Here is a 26,305-nt window from a genome sequence, read left to right as displayed (position 1 = left end):
ATAGAGCTCCACTCCTGTGGAATGATCTGCCAATTAAGGTTAGAAATGCAAACTCAGTGCAAACTTTCAAGTGTCTACTAAAAACTCATCTCTACAGCACGGTTTATAATTAGGTGTAGCCTGGCCCGGGGGCGTGAAGGTGACCAGTAGGCTTGATACTGTCCACCCTTGCTGTCTTGCCAGGTGGGCTCTCGTCGCCACTGGGATGCCCTCCCTCCAATGCCTTTCGGGGGAAGAGTCACTGGCTTGTTGTTGACTCTCTGTTGCGCACTTGTGCAATTGGGCTGTACGCCGCTAGCAATACTCGGCCCTCATTCAGGGGGGTTGCGGTTGGTGGGTGTCCCTTTGGTTGATGCCTGGCAATGTGGTTGGATTGATTTCCTGCCTGTTGGGCCCTGTCCGGGGCCTCCCCCAGGTAAGGCCACAGTGTCACCGGACCCCCCCGTCTCAGTTCCAAGGTGTTACGCTGCTATATTATTGTGCTGGGGGATATGAGGGATGTACTACTAACTTTTCTCAGTTTCCTCCAGTTTTACATTTTAGAAGGAGATGAGGTCCTGGTCCACACCTGCGGATTACCTGGTTTGGGGGGCCCGTTGCTGTCCCTGTCCTTGTCCCACCTCGTCATACTTCTGACCTAGTCTAAAATCAAATTTAGCCCAGAGAAATGTATTTATTATTCCAATTGGACTCTTAATATCTCACCCGGCACAGCCAGAAGAGGACTGGTCACCCCTCTGAGCCTGGGTCCTCTCTAGGTTTCTTCCTAAAAATCGACCTTAGGGAGTTTTTCCTAGCCACTGAAATTCAACACTACTGTTGTTTGCTCCTTGGGGTTTAAGGCCGGGTGTCTCTATAAAGCACTTTGTGACAACTGCTGTTGTAAAAAGGGCTTTATAAATACATTTGATTGATTGATTGAGACCCACGACCAAAGCCATGAAGGACTTTCTTCATCGAAAAGAAGAACAAAGAGTTCTGCAACCGATGGTACGGCTTCCACAGAGCCCTGATCTCAGGGGACTACGAAGACTATTTACGTACATCTTTGACAGCCGATTTCGTAAGATATATTACGTTAGGTTAAGTAATGTTAGAGTAATAACCCAGAAAAAAAATGTGCTGGCCATGTTTCAAACTCTACAGATGGGTGCTCTACCCACTGCTCCAGACAGGAACTGGCTGTGAGAGGAGAGTAACGGTTTTATAGTATCATTATGTTATAAGTGATTTTATTTTCTTTCTAACTGTTACGTCCCCAGTGCTTTCTTTTGCTCTGTGTTCGTATGTGTTTTGTCCCTTTGTGTTCTATGTGGTGGTTGCAGGCTAATTGGCTTCCTGATCGCCGGTTGCAGCTGATTGGTCGGATTTGGGCTGATTGGAGAGCCCCTATGCCAGCTCTTCAGTGGGTACAGCTGGTTTAGCCTGCTTATAAGCCACAGTTCTAGTGTCTCAGAGAGAGTCACACATGTTGTTGCTATCGGTCTGTGTTGCTGGCTAGAGGTAGAAAGAACATTTGTGATTAAGTGTATTGTGGCAAGTGTCTGTGTTCAAGCTTTATGTGCATTGTGTGTTGTGGCATTTGTTTGTGTTTAAACCTTTTCCATTTGTTTCCAGGGGGAAGGGGAAAGCCATTGTGCTTTAGGCAAGAGGCCCTGGGGCATACACCTCCCGTAGCTTTACTCTGTCTAAAACCACTAGGTAAGACCTGGGCGGACCACCCCCCTGTATTTTGGTTAGAGCACCGGTGCAAGAGGTGCTAGTTAGGTAAGATCTTGGTTTGACAGGTAAGGTAGGTTTAGAGGGTTTGGGTTTACCTTTATGTTCTTTGCTTTGGTTCCGTCCAGCCCCTTTTCCCTGATTTACCGTTACGTTCATTAAATAGTCCTGAAAACGGTAATCCTGTCTCTGTCATCCCTTCTCGCACCCACGACCCCATACCCATTCTGTCAAGTCATAGGGTGTTTTACGTGTAGCGGGGTGTTGCGCTCTCTCCTCCGGGAGGCGTGCGTAACACTAACCCGAACCCAAATCTTAACCCTAACCTTAACTCCAGTGCTGTGATACTTAACCTTAACCCAAAACCTAACCTGAGTCCCAGTGCTTTGATATCTAACCCTAACCAAACCTTAACCTAACCTTTTTCGTTTTCTGACCATACCCAAACATTAACCTTAGTGCTGTGATATCTAACCTTAACCCTAAACTTATCCCCAGAGCTGTGATACCCAACATTAACCTACATTTAACGTTAAAATGCATTTATTACATATTGTAGCGACCTTCGTAAGGCCACTTCTTGTTTCTTGCTAACAATATACCCAATGTGGAGTAGGGGGTAGGGTACCTGCATTCAGTTTTACAAACTATTGCTATCGGCCAACTTACATCACCTTGCGATGAGCCGGAGGCTCAAGGTAATGTCCCTGTGTACAGTACCTGTGATCATTTATATTTAAATGAAAGTTAACTTAAGACAGCGTTAGTAGATTTTATGAGCATGATAAGCGTGTTGCTTGAAGACTGACATTCCCCGTGTACACACTTCCCCAAGATTGTGGTTGTGTGTACTGAAACAGACTGAGAGATTGAAGGCTCGGGGAGTTAATTAGCTGATTAAAGCTCTTCTCAGGTCGACATTTATGTATCATACATATTTTATTCCAATATTTGGAGATACTGGATTTTGTAATCATTAAGATTGTAATAGAAAAGGATTGAAATGTTTCACATTATGTGTAATTAATCTAAAATATATGAAGGTGTCACCTTTTGATTTGAATTACAGAAAAATAAATCATGATATTCAAATTCAAATCTGGTATCACATGTAGTTGTCCAGCAGGTGAAAATATCAATATGTTTACTGGGAAATATGCCAAATAAATAGATTAATAGTATATTAAATTGCTCAATATTATGTATGATCTGTTGCCAGGAAAACATTGAGCCTCCGCTGTTTCAATAAGGCTTTACGGAGTGTTTGTTCATGTGACTAAGTGTGACACGAGATTCAAAAGCTGCGTACTCTGGCAGAAACTCCAGCATACGTGTTTAATATGCAATTGGACAACATATATTTATATCCATGTATTACAATGTGCGTTATCTAATTAGGAAATCTGGTTTGAAATGACAAAATTCGACTTACAATTTACACACACTTGAGTGTTTTTTTCTATGGTCAATCAGAGTTGATCCTACAAATAAGCGACGGAAATGCGTTTTCTATTTATTAATAATGTTGTGGTCCTTGAACTGCCACCTTAACATGGTGGAGGGGTTTAAGTACCCGAGTGACCCTAGGAGCTATGTTGTCTGGGGCTATATGCCTCTGGTAGGGTCTCCCAAGGCAAACAGGTCCTAGGCGACGGGTCAGACTAAGAGCGGTTCAAAACCCCCTTAATTATGCACAACATTATGAGTTCCGTGACGTCGCCCGGTATGGCGCAGCCAGGGCCCCACCCAGGAGCCAGGCCCGGGGTTGGGGCTCGTACGCGAGCGCCTGGTGGCCGGGCCTTTCCCCATGGGGCCCGGCCGGGCTCAGCCCGAAGGTGCGACATGGGGCCGCCTTCCCGTGGGCTCACCACCCACAGGAGGGACCATAAGGGGCCGATGCGGAGAGGATCGGGCGGCAGTCGAAGGCAGGGGCCTAGACAACCCGATCCCTGGACACGGAAACTAGCTCTAGGGACGTGGAATGTCACCTCGCTGGCGGGGAAGGAGCCTGAGATTGTGCGTGAGGTTGAGAGGTTACCACTAGAGATAGTCGGGATCACCTCTACGCACGGCTTGGGCTCTGGAACCACACTCCTTGAGAGAGGATGGACTCTTCACCACTCTGGAGTTGCCCATGTTGAGAGGCGGCGGGCTGGTGTGGGTTTGCTTATTGCTCCCCAGCTCTGCCGCCATGTGTTGGAGTTTACCCCGGTGAACGAGAGGGTCGTTTCCCTGCGCCTACGGGTCGGGGATAGGTCTCTCACTGTTGTTTGTGCCTACGGGCGGAACGGCAGTGCAGAGTACCCAACCTTCTTGGAGTCTCTGGGAGGGGTGGTGGAAAGTGCTCCGACTGGGGACTCTATCGTTCTACTGGGGGACTTCAACGCCCACGTGGGCAACGACAGTGACACCTGGAGGGGCGTGATTGGGAGGAACGGCCCCCCTGATCTGAACCCGAGCGGTGTTCAGTTATTGGACTTTTGTGCTAGTCACAGTTTGTCCATAACGAACACCATGTTCAAGCATAAGGGTGTCCATCAGTGCACGTGGCACCAGGACACCCTAGGCCGCAAGTCGATGATCGACTTTGTTGTCGTTTCATCTGACCTGCGGCCGTATGTCTTGCACACTCGGGTTAAGAGAGGGGCGGAGCTGTCAACTGATCGTCACCTGGTGGTGAGTTGGATCCGATGGCGGGGAAGGTAGCTGGACAGACTCGGCAGGCCCAAGCGTACTGTAAGGGTCTGCTGGGAACGTCTGGCCGAGTCTCCTGTCAGAGAGATCTTTAACTCCCACCTCCGGCAGAGCTTCGACTGGATCCCGAGAGAGGTTGGAGATATTGAGTCCGAGTGGACCATGTTCTCCACCGCCATTGTCGAAGTGGCCGCTCGAAGCTGTGGCCGTAAGGTCTCCGGTGCCTGTCGAGGCGGCAATCCCCGAACCCGGTGGTGGACACCGGAAGTAAGGGATGCTGTCAAGCTGAAGAAGGAGTCCTATCAGGCCTGGTTGGCTTGTGGGACTCCTGAGGCAGCTGACGGGTACCGACAGGCCAAGCGGACTGCAGCCCGGGTGGTTGTGGAGGCAAAAACTCGGGCCTGGGAGGAGTTTGGTGAGGCCATGGAGAAGGACTATCGGCTAGCCTCGAAGAGATTCTGGCAAACCGTCCGGCGCCTCAGGAGAGGGAAACAGTGCCCTACCAACGCTGTTTACAGTAGAGGTGGGCAGCTGTTGACCTCAACTGAGGATGTCGTCGGGCGGTGGAAGGAGTACTTCGAGGATTTCCTCAATCCCGCCGTCACGTCTTCCATTGAGGAAGCAGAGGATGAGGGCTCAGAGGTGGACTCGTCCATCACCCAGGCTGAAGTCACAGAGGTGGTTTAGAAACTCCTCGGTGGCAAGGCACCGGGGGTGGATGAGATCCGCCCTGAGTACCTCAAGTCTCTGGATGTTGTGGGGCTGTCTTGGCTGACACGCCTGTGCAACATCGCGTGGCAGTCGGGGACAGTGCCTCTGGGATGGCAGACCGGGGTGGTGGTCCCTCTTTTTAAGAAGGGGGACCGGAGGGTGTGTTCCAACTATAGGGGGATCACACTACTCAGCCTCCCCGGGAAAGTCTATGCCAGGGTTCTGGAGAGGAGAATACGGCCGATAGTAGAACCTCGGATTCAGGAGGAATAGTGTGGTTTTCGTCCAGGCCTTGGAACACTAGACCAGCTCTATACCCTCTACAGGGTGATGGAGGGTTCATGGAAGTTTGCCCAACCAATCCACATGTGTTTTGTGGATTTGGAGAAGGCATTCAACTGTGTCCCTCGCGGCATCCTGTGGAGGTTGTTTTGGGAATATGGGGTCCTGGGTCCTTTGCTAAGATCGGTCAGGTCCCTGTACGACCGAAGCAGGAGCTTGGTCCGCATTGCCGGCAGTAAGTCAGACTTGTTCCCTGTGCATGTTGGACTCCGGCAGGGCTGCCCTTTGTCACCGGTTCTGTTCGTAATTTTTATGGACAGAATTTCTAGGCGCAGCCAGGGGCCGGAGGGTGTCAGGTTTGGGGACCACACGATTTCGTCTCTGCTCTTTGCGGATGATGTTGTCGTGTTGGCCCCTTCAAGCCAGGACCTTCAGCATGCACTTGGACGGTTTGCAGCCGAGTGTGAAGCGGTGGGGATGAAAATCAGTACCTCCAAATCCGAGGCCATGGTCCTCAGTCGGAAAAGGGTGGCTTGCCCACTTCAGGTTGGTGGAGAGTGCCTGCCTCAAGTGGAGGAGTTTAAGTATCTAGGGGTCCTGTTCACGAGTGAGGGAAGGATGAAACGGGAGATTAACAAACGGATCGGTGCAGCTTCTGCAGAAATGCGGTCAATGTATCGGTCTGTCGTGGTGAAGAAAGAGCTGAGCCGTAAGGCGAAGCTCTCGATTTACCGGTCATTCTACGTTCCTACTCTCACCTATGGTCATGAGCTTTGGGTCATGACCGAAAGGACAAGATCCCGGATACAGGCGGCCGAAATGAGCTTAGCTGAGCGATCCCTTAGAGATAAGGTGAGAAGCTCGGTCACCCGGGAGGAGCTCAGAGTAGAGCCGCTGCTCCTCCACATCGAGAGGGGTCAGCTGAGGTGGCTTGGGCATCTGTTTCGGATGCCTCCGGAACGCCTTCCTGGGAAGGTGTTCCGGTCCCGTCCCACCGGGAGGAGACCCCGGGGAAGACCTAGGACACGCTGGAGGGACTATGTCTCCCGGCTGACCTTGGAACCCCTCGGTGTCCCCCCGGAAGAGCTGGAGGAAGTGTCTGGGGAGAGGGAAGTCTGGGCATCCCTGCTTTAGACAGGTGCCCGCGCGACCCGGCCCCGGATAAGCGAAAGATGATGGATGGATGGATGTTGTGGTTTATTGCTGTTTAAATGTAGGGTATTATATGGCTATTTAAATCATATGACTGGTAGCTGCTTTGCATGTCCAGAGGCCATCAAAAAAATGTACGTAAACATAAACTCTGATAAACTGTAGCTCCCAACCACAATGTTATTTTTGAACACTAGAATCAGTAAGTTTGATGTTACAGATTTATTTGTTTAACAGTTATTCTAATGAAGTCCAAGATTGTTCATTTCCAACAGTGTCACTTTGTTTTACAGAGTGGAGGGGGGGGGAGGTTGTATTGGCCAATGCAATATTGCAGTGGCTTCAGGGCTTTTGAATGTATTTGAGTCTTTGAATGTTCTTCAGCTTCCTAGCTAAGGTTTTAACTTGAACCACATTGAACACCAGTGGGGATACCTGAGGATTGCAGTTCACAGACACTCCCCCAAAGATTGAGAGGATCTCTAATAAAGATTGGGGGAAATGTATCATATTTTTGTATGCACAAAACTGTGTGTAAACCATGGTTTAGATCATTCACCACAATTAACAACTAAAATAAGATGAAGGATTTTCAACAGATATGTTGGCACTAATGTTGTCCAGAATACAGCAAGGTCTGGAAATATTTGGACACTGACACAATTTACATAATTTTGTCCCTGCATGCAACAACAATGGATTTGAAAAATAGATATTGTATAAAATGTTTAGGAATTGCAACCATTTTCATACACAGTCCCCTTATTTCAAATGTAATTGGAGAAATTAACAAAACATAAATAAAATCTTCATTTGTAGTACTTTGTCGAGAATCCTTTGCTGGCAATGTCTGCTTGAAGTCTGGAACCTATGGACATCGCCAAATGCTGGGTTTCCTCCTTTGTGATGCTTTGCCAGGTGCTTTGGGTGTCTTCAGTTGTTGTTTAATCGTGGGTCTTTCTGCCTTCATTTTTGTCTTTAGTGAAATGCATGCTCAATCGGGTTGAGATCAGGTGATTGACTCAGCTATTGCAGAATATTCCACTTCTTTGCCTTAAAAATATCCTGGGTTGCCTTCGCAGTATGTTTTGGGTTAGACCTGGGCAAACTACGGCCCGTGGGCCACATCCAGCCCTTTGTATGTCCCTGTCCGGCCCGCCAGGTTACCCTCAAGATGTCGGCTCACACTAAGACAAGAAAAGTTGAAAACAAATGCCGTGTTTTCAACAAGACATGGACTGTCAAGTATTTCTTTACAGAAATTAAAGGTAAAGCCGTGTGCTTAATCTGTGGTACACAGGTCGCTGTGTTAAAGGATTATAATTGGAATCGCCACTACACGACCAAGCATAAGGATAAATACAGAAATCTGTCTGATGAAGAGCGCATGGGAGTCTGATGCATTGCTAGCAAAACTGCAAACCCAACAAGGACTTTTTACGAAACTTCACACCCCCAGCGATGCAGCCGTCAGTACAAGTTATGTCATTTCTCACAAAATCGCCAGAAAAAGTAAGGCGTTTTCTGACAGAGAGTTTATTAAGGAGTGCTTATTGGACTCTGTTGCGCTGATGTGCCTGGAGAAAAAGGGCGCATTTGAGAACGTGTCACTCTCCTGACGCACTGTAACGAGGCGGGTTGAGGACATTGCTGGAAACATGGAGCTTCAGCGGAAGAACAGAGCGGCCGACTTTGACTGTTATTCTCTGGCTTTGGATGAGAGCTGCGATGTACGTGACACCGCCCAGCTACTCATTTTCTTACGTGGGATAACTGCAGACTTTCAAATCACGGAGGAGTTGGTAGCCATGCAGTCAATGAAAGGTACAACCACTGGTAATGCCTTGTTCACAGAGGTAAATGCATGTTTGGACATGTTAGGACTGAAATGGGACAAGCTGGCAGGTGTGACAACAGACGGTTGTCCAAATCTGACTGGGAACATTTTTTGACTTTTAAAGAGAATGCAAGATAAAGTGACAGAAATGAACCCTGTGCAGAAATTGACATTGTTGCATTGTATTATACATCAGGAAGTGTTATGTAAGACAATGTTAAAAATTAACCATGTTGTTGATGCTGTAACTAAAACAGTTAACTTTATCCGAGCGATAGCATTAAATCACAGACAATTTGTTGCATTTTTGTAGGAAAATGAGATTGAACATGGTGACATAAGCTATCACTGCACTGTCAGGTGACTCAGCCTTGGCAAAGTACTGAAAAGTGTCTGGGACCTGAGAGACCAGATTCAGGATTTCTCTGTTAAGAAAGGACATAACATCCCAGAGCTTTCAGATAAAGACAGGGTGGCAGACCTCGGATTCGCTGTGGATGTGACTGCACTAATGAACAAACTAAATGTCAAACTGCAGTGCAAGGGCCTTTTTGTGCATGAGATGTACAGTGGAGTGAAGGCTTTCATGAGAATGTTGCAGCTTATCTCAAGCCAAGTGAAGGACAACATTCATCCACTTGCCAACACTAAAGGAAGCCAAAAGATCAGCCGATCACCTCCACAAGTATTCAACCATGTTAGATTTCAAGAATTCAAAACTCTTGAGAGTGAAATGCACATGGTTTCTTCTCCCTTCAACTGCAGTGTGGATAATGCACCAAGTGATGTTCAGATGGAACTCATTGACCCGCAGTCTGACACACTTCTGGCAGAGCACTTCAGGTCAGTCTCACTGCTGGACTTTTACTCCTCCTTCAAAGGAGAACTTTCCACACCTGAGGAGGCATGCTCAGAGGATTCTAGTCCTCTTTGGATCTACCTGAACAGACATTCTCAGTGATGAAGTTCAACAAATCCAAACACATATCCTCTATCACTGATGACCACCTCTCAGCTGTCCTTCAAATAGCCACCTCAGACATTCAGCCAGATTTCAATTGCCGTGTTCAAGCCCAGAACAGACTGGATTATTCTCACTGAAGAGGTAAAATGAGGTGGAGAACATTACAAGTTATTTTTTATAATTTAGTGTATTTTACAATGGAAGAAAGTTGAGCAGAATTAAGTTCAAGTTATCGTTGGTGTGGCCCTCTGACACAATTCAGGTTTCTCATGTGGCCCCTTGTAAAAATAAATTTCCCACCCGTTTTGGGTCAATGTCCATCTGTAAAGTGAAGTGGGGTCCAATCTACAAAACCACAGAATTTGGCTAAATCTGAGCAGGCAATATCCAAATACACTTCAGAATTTATCTGTCTGCTTCTTTCATCTGTCACATCATCAGTAAACACTAACGACACAGTGCCATTGGAAGCAATGCATGCCGATGCCATCACACGGCCTCCACACAGTCTTAAAGATGATGTGGTATGCTTCGGATAATGAGCAGTTCCAAGCCTTCTCCATATTTTTTTCTTCCCATCATTCTGGTACAGGTTGATCTTAGTTTCAGTTGTCCAAAGATTGCTGTTTCAGAACTGGGCTGACTTTTTTTATATGTTTTCAAGCAAGTCTTATCTGGCCTTTCTATTCTTGAGGATTATGAATGGTTTGGTTTGTGGTGAACCCTCTATATTTGCTCTCGAGAGGTCTTCTCTTTATGGTAGGCTTGGATAATGATATTCCTACCTCCTGGAGAGCATTCTTCACTTGGCTGGATGTTGTGAAGGGATTTTTCTTTACCATGGAACAGATCCTACGATCATCCACCACTGTTGTCTTCTGTAGACGTTCATCAATCCATCATTCAAATGTATCTATAAAGCCCTTTTTACATCAGCAGTTGTCACAAAGTGCTTTTACAGATCAACCGGCCTTAAACCCCAGGAAGCAAACAAAAGTAGTGTTGAATTTCAGTAACTTCTAGGAAAAACTCCCTAAGCAGGCTGAAATTAAGGAAGAAACCTAGAGAGGACCCAGGCACAGAGGGTTGAACAAATTAAGAGTAAAAAATTTAATAATTAATAAATGCATGTGGGCCGAGTCCAGAGTCTATTTAAAGGTCCGAAGCATGACCAGATGGTTAAGGTCAGGAACAACACGGGGGAGGGGGGAGGTGTCAGCACAGTGGCAGCTGAAATCATCAGGTATCGTCTTGATCTGCAACACAATCAGGAGGACTTTGGACAGGGACAGCAATGGGTCTTTAAACCCTGGTACTCCTCTGGTGTGGGCCAAGACCTCATATGCTCCTAGGTTAAACATTTTGAAAATGCATTCCTTAGATCAACCGGGATTTATAGTGGAGAAGGAGAACTGACCCTACTACCCCAGCACAATAATATAGCAGTGTAAGACCTTGGGGCGGAGACAGGGCCTTTTTGTGTTGCAGAGCTCAGCTGCTAACGTCTTGGTGCCAGATACCACAGCACACCTTCAGAGGTCTAGTGGAGTCCATGCCTCGACGGGTCAATGCTGTTTCGGCGGAAAAAGGGGGACCTACACAATATTAGGCAGGGGGTCATAATGTTATGGCTGATTGGTGTATATATCCCAGAAGTCTTTCTTTGCATAGTACAGTGGCCAGAAAGGTGGGAAAATCGATACCAATTTCCCCACCCCCCAAGAAATCACAGGATCTACTGCAAAAACCAGGGAACTTTACCAGAACGGTGCAACCCTACCTGCCTGGCACTGACCTGCAAGCGGAATACAACTGTAAGGATGGACAGCAAGATAGAATTTCCATTTAATTAGAAAAATCAATTCAGCAGAATATGTAAAAACCAAAATAACTAAATAATTGGGTAACTTTAGAAAAAATTCTGCGTGATCTTTGTTCAAGCAAGATTAATTAATCCGTCAATGTACAGGTAAAAAAGATAATGAAAAAAATTCCTGAATTTCAATCTGTAGGAGATCATGCAGGAAAATGTAACATTCTAAAAAGAAAAGAATATGTATGAACATGTCATTATATATATTATAACATTTTAAGTCATTACATTTTAAGTCAAACCACATCTTTCCACAGTTGAATTGGGAGTTGCAAAATGTTGTTAAATAAATATTTATCAACATAGTACATTTCTTGTTCAGAAAGGGAGATGAAAATAGTGAATCTAAATAAAATAGACATCATTTGGTTCTTGATGTTAACATTAGTGGACCCACAGCTCTCTGAGCTACTCTTTTGAGGAGCCTCTTGGCTGATACCTTGAACTCCTCTGTCTTCAGAACGTATATGATGGGGTTGAGCATGGGAGGCAGCACAGAGGTCAGGGAGAGGTTGAGAATCTGTATGTTGGAGGGGAGGAATGAGACAAAAAGGTAGGTGATATTAACGGGCAGATAGTAAATGGCCACTAGTATCAGGTGTGCGGTACATGTCTTTATGGCCCTGTGTCTGAAACAGAGAGGTGGAGGGAGAGGTGGGAAGAGATATATAAATAGTATGTCAGTATATTCAGTTTATTGGCATGTTTTTTTATTTGAAACCAAAATAATCACTCCTTTCAGTACTGTGATGCCAATAGGAGCGCCACTCAGTAGGGATTCTGTGATCAATTGTAGGGACTTGTGTTTAGTTCAGAATAAAAGCAGTTGTTCTTATAAAACTGCACTGCTTATTAGAGCAAAGATTCCACAATGGGCAGAAAGGTCCAATTGAAAGATCTGAGACAAAGTTGTGGAAAGGCTCTAGTCAGGGGATGGATATAAAAAGATTTCAAAGGCTTTGTCTATTCCTTGGAGTGCAGTTAAGATTAAGAAGTGGTGGATTGGTGGATGACACCACCCAGAACCTGCATAGATCTGGCCTTCCAGCCAAACTGGATAACCGGGCAAGGATAATCAGAGAGACTCCCTTTTTGACCTGAATGCAAATGGTGTGTCTGGCAAAAACCCTATACATTTTCCACCTGCCAATCACAGTAAAGCACGGTGATGGCAGCATCATGTTGTGGGGTGTTTCTCTTCAGCAGGGACTGTAGCACTTGACAGGATAGAAGGGAAAATAGACAAAATGCCGACAGATCCTAGAGTACAACTTGCAGCCCACTGTGAAAATGAGGGTAGTTGTTTTAACATGACAATGACCCAAAGCACGCCCCCAAAGCAACCATACAGTGGTTGAAGGACAAAAAGGTGAATGTCCTTGTGTGGCCAAGTCAGCACCCCCCCCCTAAATCCCATCGAGAATCTCTGGAATGACCTGAAGATTGCAGTCCATGAGAATTCACCATGCAATTTTACTGAGCTTGAATTAATCTGCAAGGAAGAATGGGCAAATATTTCACAGTCTAGGAGTGCAAAGTTATTAGAGACACATTCATGGCTGTAATTAAAGCAAAAGTATTAAAACAGGGGATGTTCAGATCAATACTGTTTCATTTTGAATATATTTTCAAATAAAAAAAAAATGCACTTGTGGGTTACAGTTTTTATTTTTTCATTTCAGGCTGTAAGGCAACAAAAGGTGAACATTTTGATGGGGCTGGTAACTGTATCCACAATACTCTAAAGATACACTATCGTTCAAAATAGTAACGTACAAATTCATTGGGGGTCACGTACAAATTTCCTTGTTTTCCATGAAAACATATATGAAATTATTTTGAATAGGAAATATAGCAACATTTGTAGGAAATAGAGTCATTGACAAGGCTAGAAATTAAAGTTTTTAATTGAAATAATCATTGTGTCCTTCAAAGCATACTTTCTTTTAAGAATCCTCCATTTCCAGCAATTATAGCCTTGCAGACTTTTGGCATTCTAGTTGTCAATTTATTCAGGTAATCTGATGAAATATCACCCCATGCTTTCTGAAGCACCTCCCACAAGTTGGTTTGGCTTGATGGATACTTACGTAGCATAGTCAAGCTGCTCCTACAACAGCTCAATACGGTTGAGATTCGGTTGGCCATTCCATTAAAGACAGAATACCAGCTGAATTCTTCTCTAAATAGTTCTGTCAAGAGCATGGAGCTGCGTTTTGGGTCATTGCCCTGTTGTATGGGGAAAGTAGCTTCAATCAAGTTCCTTCCAAAGGGTATGGCATAGCATTGCAAAATGGTTTACCACCACCAAAGCACCCCCATACCTTCACATTGCCTTCTGCTCTGTAAAGGGAGTTGTTTACAGCATTGTACGACATATTCCGTTTCTTGTCAATTTATTGCATGGAATAGCCTTCATTTCTCAGAAAAACAATAGGGTTGGGTACCGGCAATGGAGGTACTGTGGAGCTGGGGACAGGCATCTGGGTTTGGGGAGCTGGGACCAGCAGGCAAGGATGGAAGGCCTGGCTGGAGGTTGCCTCCTGCATGTCACCATGTCCAAGAACAGGACACCCTCAACTTGGGATGCAGGCTCTCCTTCACACCCCTCAAACACCCCATGATCCCCCCAAAAACTGTAAGGGGGGAGTCATCTGGAATGCTTGCTGGGCCTTTTGAAAGCCCACCTCACGTCAGCCTTGTCTAGGGACAGAGCGCAGTGGTCCTGTTCCAGATGAGGCAGGGCAACTGCCTCTAACTGGGGACCAACAAAACCAAACTTAGAGATGCCTAGAGGGCAACCCTGCAGTCAGGCCCTGACAACACAACAGTTTTCAGCTGTGCTTTCATAATTGCAAAAGGGTTTTCTAATGATCAATTAGCCTTTTAAAATGATAAACCTGGATAAAAAAACACAAAGTGTCATTAGGACGCAGGACTGATTGTTGCTGATATATCAATAAATCTGATAAATCTGATTTGATGTATTTTAATGAACAAAATAATTGCTTTTCTTTTGAAAGAAATGACATTTCTAAGTTACCCCAAACTTTTGAACGGTAGTGTATATAGACTTCTTGCACTCTGGTTTCAAAAACAAGGATATGTGATGCTTTATCATTTTAATCAAATGAAGTAATCTTTAATGTAAAAATAGCCAGCAATATACTACTATTTTAAAATGTGTTTTCTCTGTGCAGATTTATTTGAGGATTTACCAATAAAGTCACAATAATGCTTAGTAAAAATCCCCTAATGATTTTATCATTATGAACATGATCCAGGCTAGAAGTGTGCCAAAAGGGAATAACAATTTGTAAATACAGGTACATAGCACAGATCAGTATTCCTTCTCACCTGTCCTGGGGAAGTGTGATGGTGAAGAGTGCATGGATGATACAGATGTAAGATGCTATGATGAAGATCATGGGAATATAGAGGACTAAACAGGGGATGAGGTATGACATCACACGGTTAGGGAGCACGTCAGAACAGGGGGCTGCCAGACTGTACAGAGGATAATGGTCACAGAAGAAGCTGTTGATCACCACAGACCTACAATACAAGACAATGCAATGGTACTGTCTACTGAGGCCCAAGTTGACGTGTAGCAAACATTTTCCCAGGATATTTTTTTTTGAGGCATGAAAATGTATTTTCAGGGAACAAAATAATAATAATTAAAATTATGATAATTTTTTTGAGGGAACAAGATTGTGCTTTTCTTGAATAATTTTCTTCTTCAAGTCACCTCAGGGGCTTTGTTACTGTCCGTGTGTTACAAGGAACAGAAATGTATTATACTCCCAGCACAAGTCTTTCAGCTACATATCTACCTAATAAGCCGCTGGGGTACTTACCCACAGAAGGAGAGGCGGGTGATCAATCCAATACAGATCAAAACGACTAATACAGCCAACACCCAGGCAGCACCGGTCAGCTGAAATATGGACCTGTTACTTATTAACATGCTGTACCTGTAGTGAAAATAAGTTGGTAAATATATAGCAGAAGCTCTTAACCAAAGTGAATTACCATTGTAGAAGTGCAGACATGATTGGATTGAGACCTCTGTCAATATAATTTCTATACTTATATCAGATTTTGTTAATCCATTTTGTATTAATGTTTTTTTTTTAATATTCAGCAAATATTTGATTCAAAATGCATTACTTTGTTAATCCCACAGGAGCTAATTATCAAAATATTGAATTCAATTAAATGTAACCTTTTCATTGTATCTATTAACTGAGACCTGAGTGGACAGCAGATGGCCACCAGTCTGTCATAGGAAAGGATGGTGAGGTTGAAGGACTGCATGATGTAGAAGATGACGACAAAGAATTGGCTGGTGAGGCATTGGTTGTAGGAGATGAACTGTCTGTTGAACAAGAACATATCCAGGAGCTTGGGGACCATGGCTGTTGTCCCAGATACATCTGTAAGGGCCAGGTTGAACACGGCGATGTACTTGGGGCTGAAAGGAAAACATATGACTTCATTATTGCAATGGGAAAATGTTGAATGAGTGTTATTAGAATGAATACCTGTAGATTCATCTAACATTGACATACACAGGACATTAATCCGACCCCAGAAACCAAAATAATTGCATTTGGGAAAAGCCAATTGTTTAATAAAGAGTAAGTATGATTTTACTTCTATGTGGTCTGTCTGAGAAATTTGAAAATGTATCTTCACATTCCATTTTTGGGAATGAAGTTGCGGGATAACATCACATTTCATAACGCCTCAAAACAATTACCTTAACTCCTGATGGGTTTATCATCCAATAGATGGTATGGGCATATTTGTCTAGAACACATCCATCCATAAGTATTGTCACAACAAAATACACATTTCATTAACATTTCTTTAAAGTACATGATCAGCCCTAAACTGACTGAGTTTGGTAAAGCAATTATACATTTATCTAACTACATCATAGACTTTGTATTGTTACGTTTACTAATGGCATACCATCCACTGAGGTAAAAATTTACTTAGCCACCCAGCACTTGTGTTGAAAGAGAATTGCAGAGTGGGTTTTGTAGTCAACATGAGACTCAAAAGATTTCTTCAATCTATTTTTATTTTGGTTTAAAAAAACATAGTAGTTCATGCAGACAAATGTCAAAATCTATATTATTGTAATACATTAGCAATATTTAACTATGTATATAATAGTAATGTGTAATTTTGTGTTCACAGAAAAAAAGAAGAAAATCATGAAGATCTGTAGTTTGTCATTCGCAATCTTTAAACAATCTTTAAACATGCAACTCGTTGGACATACTAGTACTTAGGATTCTGAAGTGTCATTGGGAAGCAGTCAGGTAACCAGTTAGTATGCCTGAACTGATGGGGGCAATATGGAAGGAACCAGCAGCCAAATATTTGCTCTCCAACAAACCCTGTGCTTCACCCAGACCCTCGTTTGTGTTGTTGTTTGTCAAGTTGGGTATTGGGACTGAACTAAATGTAGAATTTCCAAATAAATGAATGAATAAACATAGCAAAATTCTGTATAGAATTTCTGATTCAAATTCTCACATTCAGTTAAATCAGAAGACTCAGACCCTGTTAAAAACAGCATCTCTTTAACAAGTGAGCTGCTCAGGATAAGAGAACTAATTACCTCTGGAGACTGCGGTCCATGGAGATGACAAACATGACGAAGGTATTGCCCATCTAGAACCAATACACATATACATTTTAAATACTTAACGTACTGTTGATCCTCAAGAAGAATTACGTTTTTCAAGAAGTAGTTATAGCCCCATAACCCCCAAATGACCCTGTAGTACATATTTATATACATGTACATATATTCTACTACACTTAGGTGTTGTTGTTATAAAGAATTAAAACATTTTCAAGTGGATCGACTAGCTGACCTTACATTAATCCCTGGACCAAAGCTATAGACTAACCAGAGTGATGATGTATACAAGGGAGAGGAAGACATAGTAGTACTTGATGTGGGGGATCCCTGTGAATCCACTGATGTAGAAGTAAGGGGGTCGGATGATGGTTATGTTCTCTGTTAGGCTAAGGTTAGAGGTCTGGGAATTCATCCTGACTGGTGGTGTTATCAGTTCTCTCTGGCTGGAAACAAACTTGAAATACATCATTACACATTAATAAATGAATCCAAAACATAAAGATAATTCCCTAGTTGTGTAAAGTATAATGTATGCACCAATAATTGCAAGGCAATTATTTAAGTACAACATTTAATAAAATGAAAAAGTTATAAAATAATAATAATATTATATTCAATGCAGTTGCCCTGAGCAATGTTCCTTGTTTCACATTCATTTCCAGCAGCTAATGGTGTAAACATCTCAATTGCAATCTAAAAACAAATTGTAAAGGAGAATACATTCATAAATACGGTAATTAAACAAAAGCAGATGCATCATCATGTGAAAAAACTGTGTGAATATCCACATTTATTTATACAAGACATAATAACGTACAACTGATGCTGCCTTTATGTTTCCCTCCATTAGGTAAATTGCTACCCAATGAACCCACAATACAGTACAATGTCTAACATGGTAGATCTACAAATGTGTCTTACCTGGTCTTACCACAGTCTGTCTTCAGTAGTGTGATGATGTCTGTTGGACTGAAGACCAATTTGTGGTCCTGGGTCTGACACCACCTCCTCTATTATACCTGTAATCCAATGGCGTGTCAGTAGTAGGATGTCAGTTACTGGATAAAAAATAAGGGCATCTTCTTACCTCATAGCTGGCACTTTCATAGCATTTTATTCCGTATGTATTGTAACTGCCTATGTTTGACATGGAGACTTTACATTTTGTATGTATGGTAACATTGGTGTAATGATGGGAAATTTGTAAGGAAAGTTAAGAAAGTAAATGTGGTACATAAGCAATCAACTTGTTGGTGCCCTGTGAGCTCCCAGTTAACACAGACTAAAGAAATGGCTCTAATGAATCAAATGCCTCATAATTATCCCTACCCGTGAGCCATTAAAATTGCTGTTACATATTCTGGAGAGAAAAAACTCACTGTGGAAAGTTAATTGTTCAGGCTGTGAATCTGATGGATAATAATGACCAAAAAGCATTCTACATATTTATTTTAGCGATACAATATTACAAATGCATAGACTATAAAAAGGGTATTTAGGAGTCTATAATTAACAGAAACTCCTAGCACACCTTTGTCCTATAGTGTGTCTCATGGTATACTTAGACTTTTAGACTAGTTGGGATGACGTAGAATTGTGTTGGTATGTAACTGTTTTGTATTGTCACTATAGTTCTTGGTTGGAATACATTTTATTACTTTGGAATATAAGTTACTACGGCCCTCCTCGTTCATCTCCACACAATATCAGGCTACTGATATTCACATACACACACGTAAGAAGAAGTGACCAGACATCCCTGAGTTCTGGGTCTCTGAACAGTCTGGGTGGTCCCTGAGATGCCAAGTTGTGATGCCAAGTTGAGGCAAGCTGTAGGAATTTATGACTGGAAAAGCACACTCATATAATATATTAAAAAACACAGCAAATATTTTCCTTTGGCAAGAATGAATGGCAAGAAGCCTTTTTTGATAAAAATGTATTTCCTTACCCATGTTGGAATATGCGTTACTGTCTGATCAGACCAAGGTGGAACATTTTAATTCCAAAAGATTTGTTTAGAAAATAGCCAAGATAGCTCATCACCCAAAGAATACATACATAGTATATAAATAATAGGTCACTGACGTCATCATCATCTTCTGCTTATCTGGGGCCGGGTCGCGGTAGTCTAAGCAGAGATGCCCAGACTTCCCTCTCCCTAGACACTTCCTCCAGCTCTTCCGGGGGGACACCGAGGTGTTCCCAGGCCAGCCGGGAGACATAGTCCCTCCAGCGTGTCCTAGGTCTTCCATGGGGTCTCCTCCCAGTGGGACGGAGAGGAGAATACGGCCGATAGTAGAACCTCGGATTCAGGAGGAACAATATATAGCTATGCGCCTCGTGTCCTGCCTCTGAACCATGACAAAATGCTTAACATTGCTATTCGTGTGAGATCATAATGCGGTATTGTGTTTTGGGTGGTTATACTGTGACTTGTACAAGTAAAATATAATGCCGTCCAGTTGTACAAATACGACAGGAGCAGCACTGTAGCCTCTGAAATGCATTATGCATTCATGCCGTGAATGGGTACAGATGAAGTTGTAACAAAGGAAAGCCAAGATGGCAGAGAGAGGACAACATTGGTAAGGCAGGAAAGGAGGCAATCATGGATGAAGATGCAAAATGGATGAAGATGCCAGGTCCATCTTGCCGAACGACAGCAGTCACAAGAGTCTCTGCCATGGGACCCTGGAATCATGGATGATACAATGAAATAATGTGAGTTTTCATAAGCATTGATTCAGAGTTCTTACATTGTTCTCACGACGATGTAATTACCACCACCTGGTAATTTGTTGCCGCTTGCTGAGCTGTTAGCTAGTACACATAGGGTAAACACAGTGTCCCATGAAGACTGAATTTGAATCCAATAGTCATTGGTCATTGCCTAAAAAATGGGGTAAAACTGCCAAATCAGGTTTATTCCCCACAATAAAATTGCATGACCTCTTTTAAATGCTGAACTGAGTTTGGTTTTTCTTTGTTTACCAATGATATCTGAGATAATACTTGATACTCATTGATGGAGTTTAAATTCTAAAAGGGTTGATTAATGTAAAAGTGTTTAAGGTCTAGATTGAGTGTCCTTGGGATTACTCATTGATGTACTTTGATTTTAGTGACATCATACATCTGTTTTGTCTACATCACCATTATTGTGAGTTTCCATCACCATTATTGTGAGTTACTGTGTAGATAAGAAAAGCACATTTTTAAAAACCGCAACAATATTAGATGGGTATGACAATAAATCTGAACTTTCAATTAATGCAGGATAACTGATGGTTGAAAAAATAACATCTTAGTACAGACAATCTGAGGACAATGTCAGATTTTTTATGTGTGTAATAACTTATACATGGCCTTTATTTCTGGCTTACCATAACTGGGTAAAGCCATGGGCTCCAGGAAGGGGGGCAGACCCCCTGGGATGGCCCCTACCATTGTTCCCCATTATATCAGTGTAGCCTATTACTAAGGTTAAATTTGAGTGTTAAGTCTTGTCTGACCTGTGGTCATGTCCCCAACATGAGCATATTCAGTTTTGGAACAATCAAACATTAAGTGAAAGCTAAATATATTTTCCTCTCATTAGCTTTAACATTGAAATGTATGGTTTTGAAACCAACTGAAGTAAGGGTATAGACTTAAAGTAATTCCCCATTTTTGATAATAGAACAATCTTAATGTCAATAGAACCACAGACGTGGACAAGATATGCATAAATGTTTGATTTTGGGTTTGGCTGACCGCCACAATTTGAAATAAACAATCAAAAGTGGATAATTTCCCGAAAATGTTGAAGGTTAATCAAGATCATTGTTTGTGTCTGTCATGCGGTAGTTTGGCAGGTGTCTGTGAAAATGCTAAATTTGGGTGCTGTAGATACGCTAATACAATCGCCCTGGTCATTGCAGCAGGTAAACCTCTGCAACATGGGCTGGAGTTTGTGTCTCCTATTTAGTTAAGCAGCTTATCCACTAGAGGCAAACTGATATTTTGTGAGGCATGTTTAGCTGTTAGACAAATTTGTCAATAGGTTATATGATTTATAATTCCTTCACACAAGCGACTGTATTGTATTTGATTGTGTTTGTGAATGTTTGTATTTTTAACATTTCCATTTTGTTTTTTGATGAATATTCAGTATGAAACTCCTTATCGAATGGATTCCAGATCCATCCCTATTACCAATTCTCAATTTTTCATGTACGGGGGAATGTATTATATGATAACTGATTATGATTTGAAAGAGCTGAAATGAGAGTTCAAAGCAAATCAAATTGGTACTTATAAAGACTTACATGAAGAAAAAAAATAGTTTATGTTTGCATATTTGTAACAAAGCATTGGCATTTATGTTTTACATCATCCATTTACAGAATGTGTTTATTTGGAAATTGTTTGTATGTAACGTCTAACATTTTAATGGTTCAATAGAATAGATCTATCCTTTCTGATTTGGCTAAACAAGGTCTTGTCTGGCAATCTTATTCCACTGCTATTTGCTATTGTTCATTAATATAGCACAAGGAATCAAACAACAACCAAGCCAGTTCTGTATGAAAAAGGAAATTTGACACAAACTATTATGGAAACTTGCCTTAATAGGGTGTAAGCTTCACACTAATGCTGGAAATTCTGAGATCCACAAGTTTTCAGGACTGATCTATTGTCTTCGTTGTTGGGAGTTCAAGGAAGAATACCCAGTGGATGAAAGTGTGATGGACTGTTAAACCACACTAATTGTTGTTTTGCAGTTAAACTTTCAACAGATCGGGACATCACAACCCCTTTTCTGATGATACATCACGTTACTGACTGGACACAGACAACTGAGCCTCAGTACCAACAGCATGTTCTAGAAAGAATACTACAACCACACTGGATGAATCTGTTCTAAATCTTCCTGACCACTCACATGGCAGAATGATGCCAGGGTCAGATCACTTGGCTTCACACTCCATTTCTGGATTAATCATCGACAGCAGAGAATCCACCAGAGTCCTGAAGGACTCCACATACCACAGGCCAGTTGACTGGAAAGGTCACATGGTCCCAACAGAGTGAACTACACTGTTGTGGTGTAAATCTGGAAACTCACTACTCCACTACACACCAACACTGACTTGATAGGACAACCAGTCAATTTGCTGGTTTCACACTGACTGCAATAACTGATATTTTAACATTACATCACTGATACAAGACAGAGAAAACTGAAGACAAGAACTAAAGGACACTAACTTCATTCCTTACAATGTAAGATTTTCCTAAATTAACTGATATGGTGATTTCATATGTATGAAGGTTTGTTTCCCGCAAGACATATTGGAAACTGTACGATGACAATCCCAATATTGGACTTCGATGTATTATTTACATTCATTATCTTTTAAGGAAAAAAGACCTCATTGGTCAGAAACTCCTTTTTGTTGTTGTGTTTTAATCATTTGTAACATAAGTGTAATGTTTTTCTTACATGTGTGATAGGGGGGAATGTAGAAGTCTATGAATCTATGCTTGTTATGTTTAAAGTCGGTTGACGCGCATTATTCACTGGTCCGTAACTATAGAAGTTAGATGGTTAATTCTTCTTCCACGTTTTTATTGATATTCTACTGCAAATAACAACGTCTCGTTTGTGTACTTTCGTCAACTAGAATCCCCACAATTACGATCACAAAACCGCTAGTTGACGCGCAGTACGTCTAGGTCACATTTTTATTCATTGCTCCGGAACGGTAGAAGTTACAGGTTTCATTTATTTTCCACGGGAACAAAGACATTCACTGCAAATAACAACATCTCGTTTGTGTACTTTCGTAAACCAGAAGACCCGCAATCGTTATCACAAATATTGATCACCAGTAGTCTTTCCAGACTTCAGCAGCAGCCATAACTAATTATACTTGATCTTTTTCTGTTGTTGAGAAGTCTAAAATACATAAACCAATCTAATGCGTAGTTTATCCAGGTCACCCCCTTCCCCAAAAGAGAAAGAGCGACCGAGCACGCCAGGGGGAGAGGCGCGTGCTGCACTTACCATGCTCCCAATAAAGTCATTATGCACTTGGATTGCATTGAAGACGCATTCAGTTGATAAAAAAAATTGCCAAATGGATATTCACGGAGAAAGAAGTGGAATAAATGATTATGGAGAGCGAGGATATTGAAAATGGGTCTGAACATTCAGACAATGAAAAGTATCAGGATGTAATCAATCCATTGTAAAATAGGGTAAGTGTAGCCAAAATGCTATTCTATGATAATGTTTATTATTTTGCATTGTTTTAGTGGAATTACTAGGCCTATACTTGAAATAACGGTACAGTAGGCAGTGGTCAAATGTGCGCCTATGCTGTGTTATGTATCACCTGTGGATATAACCATCCAAAGGAAGACTGGACACATCCCTGTTTTAATCCACCAATTCCAGATATGGCACATGTAGGGAATTCCAAAGGAAATAAAGGCACCCCCTATTCAAGACACCCCATAAAAAAAAAAAAAAATCCTCAGAGTACAAAAAAGAAGGGACTGCCATCTAGAGGTGGTTTTGGAAGTACAATATGACAATAATTTCAGTGACCCCATTTGGGCATTTACAATGATTTTCAGAATGTTTGAGAAAAAAATGGATGTGGACAAGAATTGCAGGTTCATTTTATAAATTCAAAACAATTCAACTTTTACTTATTCTGAACCCCTGGGGATATCCAAATGTAATGTAAAACAGCCTACCTGTCAAATTTCACTATTTTATTTCAATTTAATCCAAAATTTGTGCAAATTTTCTGACTATTTCACATTATTACTTATGTAAGTGTCTCACAAAAAGGGGTTTCAAAACATCTTTCATGTAGCTGAGGGTCTGCAGAATCCCGGAATATAAAGCACTTCCTTCTACTATAAAGGATTACCATTTTAGAGGCCAAAATGTCAAGATAGTGACAGGCGGACTTTAAAACCCTAGAACTCAGATTAAATAACAAAAGAACCATCATTTATCCGTACACAGGAGGTCAGGTTCAAAGCGCGACAGTAATTGGCCAGTGGGCTTACAGTACTGTGTTGTGTATTCTCTCCTGCAATGTCTATATAGTAGTGGACGACTGGAAGTTTCTTTGACGTCGAGTTTGTAAGATTGAGTTTGTAAGAGAGTGTTGAGTCAGTAACATCATGAACACTAGACTATCAAATGCTGCAGTAAATAATTGAATTACTCTCTCCCTTGACGACCTGTACGCAATCGTTATTTCACCACTGTACAAATGTTACCGGCCTCAGGCCTAGGGGTTACCTGGGCTAGTAGCAAGTGCCACACAGGCAATTAAGTCTGTGGAAGCAGAAAAGAAGCAGCAAAACTTTTAGCGCATTCGGTCTGAGCACATATTTATTTCTTCCAAAATCATCTCAACAATTAAAAATTGTTCATTAAAACATTTCATTATACAATTAATTCTTAACCTCCAGACGTATTCCAACAACCATCCATACATATACAATAACAGTCATTCACTATAATATATTCACCCTTAGCTAACTAATCTATTCAGATGAAAGCAGAATAGTCAGGTGTAATTATCCCTATCAATATAACTGTTTGTGTATGCCATGTAATATGATAACATGTCCTGAGTAATTGTATAAATTTGACATGTCCATTTTGATTACTATTACTTACTGGACATTATTCAATACAGTAAAACAATAAATCGTTCCCTCCAGGCATAGCTACATCTACTCAAATTAGCTATTAAAAGTGCCTCTGAAACGAGCGCGCCTAATACTAAATTCGCGCCAAAACCGTAACTTGTAAAGTGTAGCTTCTTAAAACGTATGTATATTATACAAATGACAGTACATTATCAGAATATAATATATTAACTCATAAGACAAACCGAATACTCAAATACAAACTGGATGACTCCCGACTACTAGCACCATGAATGGCTAGCTTTTGCCTGGTGGAAAAATTCACGTTCCCTTCACATTCAATAAAACAGTTACAGCTCCATCATTCACACATTTGTTTGCAGATTATCCTAACTAACATGTTCATACAAATCACACAACTTCGACCCAAAACGAACGTCTTTTAAAGAGTATTTTACGAACCTGTGGAAGCAGGAGAGAAGCAGCACAACTTTTCAGTGAATTCAGTCTGAGCAGTGTTGCCAACTCAGTAAGGAAAGGCGATATTGGCTGTCTTAAAAGACGCTAGAAGTCGCTAAATGACGTAATCGCCTAATTTGCATTATTTCCCATCAGCATAATGAATAGATTTTTATTTTATTTTTTAACATACAAACTCTCGTTGGGGAAAATAATATACATGGGTATTTACAAATGTTGTCCATGTACAAGAAATAATCACCTGAGCAAAAAAACAAAGAACAAATCAAAAAAGGTGGCGCGATTTAAGTCAAAATCAAAAGGCTAGAAAAAAAAATTACATTTAGAGCGACACAGAAGGGGAGATATCATCATGGTCATGGATTAAGAAAACTGCAGCAAACTGCACGCGATGGACGCTCTCTGTAGGAGAGGAATAACGTCGTAGGAGAGACAAAAAGTGAGTAAAAACACCCTAAATATGTTTAGAACTACAAATTAACTTTCTTCTGTCGATTGTTTATTTTTTATTTTTTTTAAAATCAACACTCCTTTATCTGGGCTTGGGACTGTCAAAAGTAACCCAAAAGAGACACTCTGGCAGAGCACATTCGCGATTCATTTTCAGTCTGGACGCGGAGGAGTTAATGTCTGGTACTTTGGAGATGTGTTCTCTTCACGGATAAATCCCGGTTTTCACTGTAAAGGGCAGATGGCAGACAGTGTATTTGGCGTTATGTGGGTGAGCGGTTTGCTGATGTCAACATTGTACAGAAAAACAATTGTTTCTCTACATAAAAGATGGCCTAAGCTATAAGAAGATTGCCAAGACCCTGAAACTGAGCTGCAGCACGGTGGCCAAGACCATACAGCGGTTTAACAGGACAGGTTCCACTCAGAACAGGCCTCGCCATTGTCGACCAAAGAAGTTGAATGCACGTGCTCAGCATCATATCCAGAGGTTGTCTTTGGGAAAGAGACGTATGAGTGCTGCCAGCATTGCTGCAGAGGTTGAAGGGGTGGGGGGGGTCAGTGCTCAGAACATACACGGCACACTGCATCAAATTGGTCGGCATGGCTGTCGTCCCAGAAAGAAAGCCTCTTCTAAAGATGATGCACAAGAAAGCCCGCAAACAGTTTGCTGAAGACAAGCAGACTAAGGACATTAATTATTGGAACCATGTCCTGGGGTCTGATGAGACCAAGATGAACTTATTTGGTTCAGATGGTGTCAAGCGTGTGTGGCGGCAACCAGGTGAGGAGTACAAAGACAAGTGTGTCTTG

The 26,305-nt window shown here is 42.0% G+C and overlaps 1 protein-coding gene across 1 annotated transcript; it reads right to left on the bottom strand.

The window, feature by feature from the left end:
• Positions 1-11,593: 11,593 nt before the first annotated feature.
• Positions 11,594-25,090, bottom strand: LOC105009567 (olfactory receptor 2AT4). The gene is made up of 8 exons (XM_013134692.3): positions 25,025-25,090; positions 17,819-17,916; positions 17,166-17,351; positions 16,871-16,923; positions 15,488-15,709; positions 15,093-15,209; positions 14,590-14,787; positions 11,594-11,861 (listed from the first exon to the last, which is right to left on the bottom strand). Exons 3-8 carry the CDS (start codon positions 17,307-17,309, stop codon positions 11,594-11,596), a joined length of 1,002 nt encoding a protein of 333 aa, XP_012990146.3. The 5' UTR covers positions 17,310-17,351; positions 17,819-17,916; positions 25,025-25,090.
• Between the last annotated feature and the right edge of the window lie 1,215 nt (positions 25,091-26,305).

This window comes from Esox lucius, chromosome 7 (assembly GCF_011004845.1).
Source record: "Esox lucius isolate fEsoLuc1 chromosome 7, fEsoLuc1.pri, whole genome shotgun sequence".
Lineage (NCBI taxonomy): Eukaryota > Metazoa > Chordata > Actinopteri > Esociformes > Esocidae > Esox > Esox lucius.
The sequence above is the reverse complement of the archived record's forward strand: the minus strand, read 5'-3'. Positions and strand labels throughout refer to the sequence as shown.